At 48.9% G+C, this 11122-nt stretch overlaps 1 protein-coding gene across 1 annotated transcript; it reads right to left on the reverse strand.

The window, feature by feature from the left end:
- Positions 1–607: 607 nt before the first annotated feature.
- Positions 608–10081, reverse strand: CDK3 (cyclin dependent kinase 3). The gene is made up of 7 exons (XM_044983425.1): positions 9953–10081; positions 8890–8967; positions 6419–6539; positions 5301–5471; positions 4608–4709; positions 3135–3338; positions 608–1766 (listed from the first exon to the last, which is right to left on the reverse strand). Exons 1-7 carry the CDS (start codon positions 10078–10080, stop codon positions 1641–1643), a joined length of 930 nt encoding a protein of 309 aa, XP_044839360.1. The 5' UTR covers position 10081; the 3' UTR covers positions 608–1640.
- Positions 10082–11122: the final 1041 nt, after the last annotated feature.

The raw sequence follows: 11122 nt of genomic DNA on the forward strand, positions 1-11122 counted from the left end.
TCTCTCTGGGATTTTTTAAATCCAGTGATAGGAATGAGAGGGTTTAGATATCCCTGCTAGCCTCCAAATCTGCACTGTAGGTACAAGATGGATTGGAACGGGGAAAGAAAGGGCCAATGGCTTAGTGTTACATGGCTATGTGACTGCAGTTACCTTCAACAGCTGGAGAAAGACAACATGGTCCCCCTCCTAGAGTAATGCTGAAAGAGGCGTAGGGATATCCGTTATGAATCAAATACTGCAAGAGAGAGCACAACATTGTACCCAGCTGGAATGCTGAGCCGCTGGTTCAGTGTTACATGGCTGTGTGACCGCAGTTCCCTTCAACAGCTGGAGACAGATGAGAGAGATCCCCACAGAGTAATGCCGTTTAATTCATTTATCAGAGTCTCTGCAGCCCCCTTTTTAAGGCAGGTGGGAAAACAAAATATGGAACAAAGTAACTCCTCTGTCTTCAGAGTATTTCAGAAAATAAAACTTAAAGTCAAACAAAGCTTTTGTTTGAAAGAAACTTTCTCCCTGCAGCAGCGATATCTTTATGTTCTCTGCCCATTCTTCTACCTCAGCATCTGACAGTTCTGACCTGAAGAAGGTGACAAAGGGAAAAGAGAAGGCCTGTAATAAAGAAATGGACCAGCTGGATAGGCCGGTGCTGTGGACACAGGTCGAGGTTCTGGCGTACATGAGAGATTGTCAGATTCCATCACTACCCCGGTCCAGGGGGTGGCTAAACAATTGAGCAGCCTATAACATAAACAACCGAGACTAAGGAACAAATTCTATGTATTTTCTTTACTGGAGGAGAGAGTTCCCACAACTGCATCAAAACCTGGTGCTAAATCACTCAAAAGATAAACAGTAAAATATTGTCAAAGCCAACCTAAGTGACTGAACTTTTTCCATTTGGACAACACAAGGGCGTGTTCTCCAGAACTGTGACTTCACACGTTGCCATAGCGGGAGCCTTCGGCTTCTCTTTCTTGCACGATGAAGATCATTCTTAAGATATTTTCACTTGCTGTTTAACTAGGAATTAAAACTCTAAAATGCTTAAACAGTTGAAGACAAAGTCTTATCTAATACTAACAGCCCCTCTTCTTTTTAATAGCAATAAACAGCGTCGCTCCTGGCTGGAGGCAGCAGACTCTCCCCGCTGCTTTAGGTCAAGCACTGCCTGATGCTGGGAGGGAAGCTGACAAATCTCTTTGCAATGGGCTATCTGAACCACAGCCAGGACTGGGTGTTGAAAGGACAAACAAGCTACACTGCTCCAACCCTCACTTTCGCTACACTCCCAGGCAAGGGGACGAGGATTCGGAAGTTGCTCTCCCGTGTGCGAATTCAGTGTCCCCCAGTCAGTATTATAGGCTGATGGATGGTGCCATCAGGCCTGTCCCTATCACATATAACAACTACCTCAAGAAGTCTCTAACGGCCCTAACAGATACCCCCAGCAATGGGCTGAGAGCATCCAAACACCTCTGTCTAAATGAGAACTAACACTTCCCTCCAAGTTCCTTTGTAATATGGAGGCATTTCAACCCCAGCCAGCCTCCCTGCTCAGCCACCAGCGAGGGTAAATGCACTGATGCACAGAGCTCAGCATCAGGAATACAGGCGGCCAGAGGCGCTGCGTCCTTTCATCTGCAGTGTTTCTGCAGCATGTGCTGGTCTTCAGGGTCCCGGGGGCTTTGCCAGAAGAAGTACTGGTGGTTGAGGGCTGCCTTGGCTGAAATGCGCCTGTCGGGGTCATACAGTAACAATTGCTGCAAAAGAAAACCAAGAGGATTTGGGTTTTTGTTTTTAAAACCGGATGTTTAATTGAACCAAATGCAAAAGCTTTCAAATAGCTCAAGCCAGTGCCGCTTCCCCTCTGCTAGACTCTGGCCTCCAAAGAGAACCAATTATTACATGGGGCCTTTATTTGATAGCCCAAGAGGGCTTTACTGATTTTAATCAGGTGTGGCAATATCCAAGTTGAGTAGCTAGAGACTGATATCCCCATTTTCCAGATGTGGAAACTGAGGTCCACAGATATTGTGATTCACCTAATGACACAGAGTAGCAGGCTTGGTACAGAACCCAGATCTGCCAGGCCCCAGGCTGGTGGCCAACCACCAAGCCACATGGTTTCCCAATTATTTAGAAAAAGGAGGGCCCCCCAAAAAGTCCTCTGTGGGCTGCAGTCATAGACCTTGCCTGAGTTGGATCAGAGCCAGCACATTGTGCCCTGAGCATGTGCAGGGTAGGAGTCTGTTCCAGACAAGCACGCTGGCCACGCTGCTGCAGTTGTACTTCACAGTACAACAATTCCTCCGCCCCCTTTCTCCACCCCCACCCCCGGTAAATCACTGCCCAATAACCCCTCTTGGATCAAAAAATCACAGGCAAAGGAACACTGTAAAAGGTGAAATCCCTTCCACCAGCCTGTGTTTCCTAGAGGATTCCACTAAATGTAGTTTTAACAGCTGTTCCACGACTTTAGGATTTTCTTACTCTATTTACTAAGGGGGAAAAAAAACTCTACAGCATGAATGTGTATTGAGATTTATCAATATACACCCATCCTGCACCACAGCTACTATGTAGCACTTAGCAACCTACATTACTAGCTCTGAGGCTCAATGGGGCTGGGAATCTGTTGTTAAGAACAAGATTCCAGGTGCAGTCGTCCCACATGCAGCTAAAGTTTGTATGTTTTTCAGTGTGGAAGACACTGGAGGGACGTTAAGAGAAAAACAGCAATCACCCCAATACTCCGGCCCCCTGAATCTTTTTAGGTGCTCAGATACCACAGAGCTGCATGTGCTACAGGAACTTGAACAGAAAAGATTCATAGCGTTTATGGCCGAAAGAGACAGTTACGATCATAGTGTAACTGCCTACATAGCACAGTATTTTAGCCAGAGAATTTCATCCAGCCATTTGTACATGGAGCCCAGTAGAACTAATCCCTACTCCCACGCAGGAACCTGTGTGTGTCCAACACATCCAACATACAAGAGCACGGGTCAGGGGTGAGGCAAAACACAACCACCACCTGATCTGCGCTTTGTCGTTTCAGCTGAACACGTGCTTCCCCCGTTGCCCTACTGGAAAGGGCTGAGCGCCCCCAACACCTGCTCAGAACTCACCGCCAGCAAGTCTCGCCCATCCCGATCCAAGTTCGGAACGAGCTCCTTCATCTCTTTTCTCGCCCACCTGGGAAAGTTTCCTTTATAGTCAGGAAGCTGGGTCACCCCCGGCCACGCTGCCTCGGTGGGTGTGCCCAGGGTGCGGAAAATCCGGAAGAGCTGGTCAATTTCAGAATCCCCCGGAAACAGGGCTTTTCTCGTCACCTGGGAGCAACAAAAGCACCAGATCCAGGCCATTAAGTTTCCTTCACATTATTCCCTAATAAGAATAACGTTCATCTCCGATGTAGGGCAACCCCTTCCATGGCAACATAACGCTAGGGAAGTGTTTAGTGACTGTCTAGAATACAGTAAGTGTTTGGGCAAATTAAATAACATTGCATCTGCTGGTCCTCTTCATTCCACTACCCCCACCCTGGGCTCTGTACATATATCAGCGAGAGGAACAAACACCTGGGAGTTCCTCTCAGCGTATTTCTCTCCCACCTGCTCCCCTTGCAGATTTTGCCCAGCTGCACAAGCTCCCTCCCCACTGATGGCTCTGATCCCTGAGGGCATCCTCTGCTTCTGCCCCTCTAATGTGGCAGCAGGCCCTAGTGGTGGCAGCTAGGTCCGTCTTCTCCTTGTTTCGAGCTGCTTTTAAAGGAATCCAGACTTTCTGGCACTTGAGGTGAAATGCCAGTTCTCTGCAGACCACAGCGTGAGAGCCTCAGGTGCAGGGGGACACGAGTTCTGTAATGGATCTTCTTGCTACACCCAGCTCTTAGCAGCAGTTATCCAAGCACTGAGGTTAAAATAGAGTGACCATATTTCGCCAAAGGGAAAACGGGACACTGCACAGGGCCGGCCTGAGGCCCTCCTCTCCCCCGCACCATGCATGGGGCTGGCCTGAGCACATCCTGCCACCAGTCCAGGACCAGCCTGAGCCCATCTGCGTGGGGCCGGCCCAAAGCCCCCCTCTACCCTCGTGCAGGGCCAGCCCAAGATCCCCTGCTGCCCACCCACAGGGGGCTGACTCAGTCCAAGCTGATCTCCCAAGCCCACCGTCCCAAGCAGGGCTGGCGTTGCGCTCTCCCCCCTCATGTTCCTCTGCACCCCGCTGGGGTCGCACCCCACTTTTTTGGCAAAACTGGGCATTTGTCCCCTTTGCTCTTGCCGTCCCGTTTTGGCCAGCCCAGGTTAAATTTCACCCTGATGCAGAGGGCAGTTTTTGGACGATTTAAGTGCGCATATAGAGAGAAATAGGCTGTAAGTGGTGGCTAGTTCTTGTGCTGGGCCCTGCCTGTGGGGAGTGAATTTTACCCTGAATGCACAATTAAGAAGCTGCTAACTTCCTAGCTGCTTTTTCCGTGGTGCATTCCCAGTGCCATCCAGGACCATGGTAAAAAATGGATAAGCGTGAGCCTGAATAGCATGAAGGTGATGTTAAAAAGAAGGGACCATTCGCTTAGAAAAAGGTTAAACCTATTCTACCATTTCTGCAAAGATACAGCCAATGCTCCAGACATCCACTGCAGTCGAGTAGTATTTACATCCCAGCAAGATTTCGGGGGCCCGGTACCATAAGGTTACCACCTACATGAAACCAAAACAAAAGCATTAGTCCAGGGGTAGACAATTTTTTTGTCACGGTCCAGACTCCAGAGAAGAAAATTAAATAAAATTTCAGGGTCTGTTCAAAAGCAACTGGGGGTCCAGATCTGGGCCCCAGTCCACCTATTGGCTACCCCTTCTTCAGTCTAGTTTCACATGGCAGGTACACACAGGTCTCTGCTCTTAGCAAGGGACAGTTCCTGCTGTGTTCAGCTTGGAAAGATTATTTATGTACAACATCCATCTATGCCCCCTCCAACCACACAGGAAGTGGCATCTAATCAACAGTGCAGGCCACTGTAGTGCCCGATACACAGATTTTACAGTGACGGGCATATTAGAAATTCATAGATTACATTATTTTCCATAAAAACAAGGAGTCCTTGTAGCACTTTAGAGACTAACCCACAAGGAGTCCTTGTTGTTTTTGCTGACACAGACTAACATGGCTACCCCTCTGAAATCATTATTTTCACAGGAGTCAAATAATTCAGACGAGAGAAACCAGAGAGCGAGACTGGCACTAAGATACCCAGGTGAAGGCCCTTAGATCAGATGGGACACAGCCATTACCTCGTGAGTGTAAGTGCGCAGTGGAACCCCGAAGGCTCTAGCCAGACCAAAATCTGCCAGTTTGATGGCTCCCACTTCGTTGATAAGCAAATTCTGAGGCTTTAAGTCTCTATGAATGACTCTGTGCGAGTGACAGAAGTTCACACCCTGCAGCAGCTGGAACAGATAGCTCTAAAAGGAGAGATTCAGACATCCATGCAATGAGACAATGTGGAAAACAGGGCTGGTTTAAATGACAACCTTTGAAATATGGTAGATCTTCATTAAGGAAGTGTCCAACATCTGTATGGAAAATATTTCACGGTTGCAATATAACTTCAAAAAAGAACTAGATACATTCATGGAGGGTAGGTCCATCAATGGCTATTAGCCAGGATGGGCAGGGATGGTGGCCCTCGCCTCTGTTTGCCAGAAGCTGGGAATGAGCGACAGGGGATGGATCACTGGATGATTCCCTGTTCTGTTCATTCCCTCTGGGGCACCTGGCACTGGCCACTGTCAGAAGCCAGGATACTGGGCTGGATGGACTGATGGTCTGACCCAGTAGGGCCGTTCTTATGTTCTTAACTTCTCCCCCACAGCCCAGATGCCCAAGCTCCATCCAAACCCAAGGCAGAGCTTCTGATCACAACCCAGCAATACACTGACACGTTCCTGCTGCCTTGGGGAGGGAAGGAGTCAAATCCACGCTGTGCTGTCACTGACACTGCCAGTGCCAGTGCCAGCAGCGTGTTGCTCAATATCAAAAGAATTAGCGGTAGCTCCCTGGACTGTCTCCCCCAACTTCACTTGTTTTGTTGCTGGTCAAACAAGCTGAGAAATCTGGAAATGGCTGGGAAATTAACGAACCAGACAATACGGTCTAGAATCTTTCAGCTCAAACAGCACCTTGGGCCTGACTTGCAGAGGTGCTCATCACTCACTGCTCCCACTGCCTTCTGTGGGAGTCAGGTATTTACCGTGGGAGCTTACCAACAATTTCTGCTAGCAGTATAAAGTCTAACACACAGCTGAGCAGTTCTGGGTCCATCCAGCAGAGGGCAGTAGGTATAAACACAGCCTTAACCGCCTGTAGGTATTCTGCCAAGGCGGCACGCTTACTTCTCTAAACTTCGTACCTTTACCAAACTTAAAGGGAGCTCCCCTGTCCGGGACGAGTCCATGTACTTTTTCAAGTCCTGATTCAGATACTCAAACACCAGATACAGCTTCTTCTGACTGTGCACAACATCTAGAAGCCTAAGAACAAAACATGACCATACCCAGTCTTATTAAAAACAGTCCTGACCAGCTTTATACAGCAGTGCTCCAAACCAATACTGATTTCGGTAATGAAACAGCGGTAGAACAGGCGAGTGGGTAACACAGATAGGTTCTCCTCTAGCAGGCCCACAATCCCTCTGCTAGCGTCTTTTCTTCAGCAGCTGAATGGAACAGGATTTATTTGAAATGCCTCGTGCTTACTAGCTATTATCTAACTTCTCTACATTATATTAGCAGCAGCTAGTTTGTAAATGGGATAATAGGGCCAGGTGACCAATGTGTGTAACTTGGCAGAGCTCCACTGGAAGGCAGAGCTATGCCAGTTGAGGAGCTGGCCTGTTGTATCTGGTCAGACTGGAGGGAAGAGTTTAGTGCAGGTGGCAAACCATCCTGCACATGAATGGGCATTTCTGAAAAGAACCAGGACAGCCTGATGAAAGCAAAAATGTAGCCAATATGCATTAGTTGGGTGGATTCTCCATCACTGACCATTTTTAAATCCAGATGGGAGCTCTGCTCTTGGAATTACTGTGGGGAAGTTCTCCAGCCTGTGCTATATAGGAGGACAGACTAGATGATCACAGTGGTCTCTTCTGGTCTTGGAATCTATCAGTATGTCTACACGACAGCACTGAGTCATAGGCGCTGACTCCATGGGTGCTCTGGGGCTGGAGCACCCACGGGGAAAAAGTAGTAGATGCTCTGCACCCACTGGCACCCAAGCACCCCGCCCTGCCTCACCTCCACCTCCTCCACCGAGCGCACCGCGTCCCCGCTCCTCTGCCTACCTCCCAGCGCTTGCCACCACCAAACAGCTGTAGCAAGCTCCGGGAGGGAAGGAGGAGCGGGAACCTGGTGCACTCAGGGGAGGAGGCGGGGGCTGGGATTTGGGGAAGGAGTTGAACAGGGGCAGGAGGGGGCAGAGTTGGGGCAGGCACTTTGGGGAAGGGGTTGGAATGGGGGCAGGGCAGGGGTGGAGTTGGGGCGGGGCTGGGGGCCAATGGAGGGGTCAAGCACCCACTGGTGCCAGAATAAGTCAGTGCCTATGCACCGAGTCTTGGAACCTGGGTCAGCTGACCTGGGCTTCCAGGGCTCAGGCTGCAGCTCTGTAAAACTGCAGTGTAGATGTGCAGCCTCGGCCTGGAGCCTGGGGTCTGAGACCCCCGCACACGTTCTCAGAGCCTGGGCTCCAGCTTGAGCCCGAACATCTACACTGCAATTTTATAGCCCCGTGAGCCCGAGTCTGCTGAGCCGGGCCGGACGTGGCTCTTACAGCTACACTTCAGCGAATTACAAATCTAGTTGGAAGGGTAACTGTAATCGGCAGCATTCTGCTGCTGCTCTCCAAAATAGCCACTCCAGAGCTGCAGCTCTGGCCTGGATTTTAAGGAGGGGAGAGGAAATCTTGCTTGGGAAGGTCTTTCAGAAAGGAGTGAGCCTTGACTAGGAAAGCTTGCTTGTAGCCCAGCAGCTCTGGCTAATGCTAAGAAAAGGGGTGAAGATAACCGACCCCACAAGAGTTGGAGCCCTGCTGTAAGACACCCTGTTGTTTTTCACAGCCAAAGCATGGCATTCGGTGTCCTTGGCCACCTATCTCCATTTCTGTTTATTTGGTGTCTGACTGTCAACACCCAGACACATTTTTACATCATGTTTCCTGCATTTGAATTTCTCCACAAAAGTCTCGCAGCCACGGTCATCTTCTCCATTAGCTCAGCAAGGTGACCAAGTTTAAAAACCAAAAACACACTAAGGACATTGCCAGGGGAAAAACAAAGTTTAAGATGCCCAATGGAGAAAAAGGCCATTATGTTCTCTATACCACTAATGCAACCGCAGAAGGAAAAAGAAACATGTGAAGACTGTGAAATTGTAAATCTGCTCCACTTTGAATGCTAATTCACTCTGTTAAAAGAGATGGTTCATCTGATTTTTAAGTTCCAGACACTTCTTAATGTGTGTCTGTCTAAAAACATAATCCATCAACTGGAACTGTGGCCTTTTCCATTGCTCTGTGTCAGGGTAATGACTCTGAATAACACTCAGGGACTTCGATAGGCACTTACTGTTTGAAAAATAGCTAAGTGAGTGGTTATGGCAGAGAGCGAGCAGAAAACGATTTTTTTTATACTTGACTGACTGAGAAATGCCTTGTCCGTTTCCTTTTTATCAACAACCCTCTTCCTTGGCACACACAACGCTGGGAGACGTTTAACATCCTTGTGCTCCTCAGCTTGACACAACTGCACTTGATCAGGAGTGAGTGAGTCGTATTGCAACGACCCGACCGCCCCCATTCCATGGCCAGACTGAGTGCGTCTCTTACCTCACTATATTTGGGTGCTTAAGTTCTTTGAGCAGAGAGATTTCTCGGATTGCTGTACTCGGAACCCCTTCTGTCTCCCTATGGGGGAAAACAGACTCATTATTTCCTGGGGTGATACTAGCAGGTAAATGCCAGTTCAGCTGGTCATGTGGCTCACGGACGACCTCCTTTCTTTTTGGTGGATACTCACAGGGGCTTAGGACAGAAAATATAAGGTGTCTCGATCTAGGACCCTCCCCATATGTATTCAGACAACTTAGGCCTAGATTTTCAGGAGAGCTCAGGATCCGATTTTCAAGTGCTCAGCACACATAACTGGGGCCAGAGCTCAGTCATACATGGCATTGTGGGTGAGGTGTCCTCCTGAAAATCTGGCCCTTCTTTATACGGCCCAGCAAAAGCCCTAAGCCAGCCTGGTTGTCCCACTGGCATGCGCAGAGGCAGCCTAGCCAACTTCCAACAAGTGTTGGCCCTGGTTTGAGGCTGTCCATGCTAGGGAGAGAAGTGCTTTAAGACCGGCTTGAGGAGGAGCATGCAGAGGGGGATGTTATGACAAGGAGTGTACAGGCCAGTTTCTGGGGCACAGGTGATCTTAGAATACTTGTTCTCAGACTGATCGTGCTTCCCATTCCTGTCGGGGAGCTCTTAGCTTGTCATGCTGATCAGAAAGTTTGAATGAGGGGTGAGGATTGTGTGCCATTAGGAAGGTTAGGCCTTGTCTACAGTGCAACACAAAGTGGCCTGGCTAGATGATGGTTCTCGAGTATGGTTTGGGCACAGCTGTGCTTGATAACCATTTCAAGCTTGACTGGAGATGGCATGGTTTGCTGCTCCCTTCCGGGCTGGGTTTTGATCCTAAGAGGTCTAGACTATGCTACAGACAGGCCCAGCAGGGCACTATCATGGCTTCTTAATGCTGTGATGTGGGTTGCCTAACCACAGTAGCTGTGTTGGGAAAACGTTTCAGACACGGTTTCAAACCCTAGCGTTGGCATGACCCTAGAGTTCTGGCTTCAGGGTGGAATGTGTGACCTGGACCGTGGTTGGGAGCATGGACACTCACGAATCCAGACGGATCTTCTTCAGAGCCACCAGCTGGCCTGTCCGCTTGTTCCTCGCCTTGTACACCACTCCATAGGTGCCTTCCCCAATCTTCTCCACCTTCTGGAACACATCCTGGAACGTGTCCATGGTCCGTCAGCAGGCTTGTCACTGAAACATTCCTCCACTCATTAGTCAGATTCCCACTTTGCCATTTCAGTCCCGCACATTTTAACATTGCCCTCTGCTGCGGAGTACCCGCCTTTCAATGAACATCCCAGGAACTGAAGGTATTGTTGGATGGAAAAAGGTAGAGCAATTGCATTAAACCCTTTCCATAGCAATATCCCATCCGTTCCCTAACCCCTGCAAAGAAAACTCCCCTTAATACCCCACAGCACAGCCTAGAGGCGGTGCTTATGTTTATTCACATCCAAACAAGAGCCTCGAGGCATGTCGCATGGCAGTGCTACTATAAACAACCGTGCACATCCCAAGTTGTCCTACGTACTATACATAGGCAGGGAAGATCCTTGCCCTTCAGTGCAAAACCTCCAAGCTGTTTCAGTCCAGTGCCTCAAGCAATTCACAAATACCCTGGGTTCAATTTCTAGTGCACACATCAGTAACTAAACACCCCTCCTGAATTAAATAATACTTATTAGGCGAATACATTGGAGAAAATGACTAGTAGTTGAGGACTGGACACTGATCCTGACCACATAAGATCACTCTCTCTCTCTCAAAGATGCCTGTCTCCTCCTGTGACTTTGAACAAGCCACTTACTCACCCTGCCTCACCTTCCCCTTCTGTTAAATGGGCTTGGGGGCTGTGAGAATGAGTTACTAATTAGAAGCCCTATTAGCGCTAAGTATTACTGCTATTTACATCTTATCAGTTCAATACCATCTGCTCTATTTTCAACCAACAGTCTCCTAATTAGGTGTAAAACCATTTGTCCTTTCTCAGCCTGAGTAGCCCCAGGCCTCCGTGTATTAAACTTCCTAACGCCGACTCTGATGGCCTCTAGAAAATGATCCAGCGGCAACGGTGTCCCTTGTGCTGGGCCATAATTACTGTATTGCTCTCCCCCCCTGTATTTCTATGGCTCGCATTTCTGCATGAAACCTGGCCCCTGCAGCCTGTGGGAAACGAGATCTAATACTTTAAAGATGGATTTGCCATAATATA

Source organism: Mauremys mutica, chromosome 12 (assembly GCF_020497125.1).
Source record: "Mauremys mutica isolate MM-2020 ecotype Southern chromosome 12, ASM2049712v1, whole genome shotgun sequence".
In the NCBI taxonomy this organism is placed as follows: Eukaryota; Metazoa; Chordata; order Testudines; family Geoemydidae; genus Mauremys; species Mauremys mutica.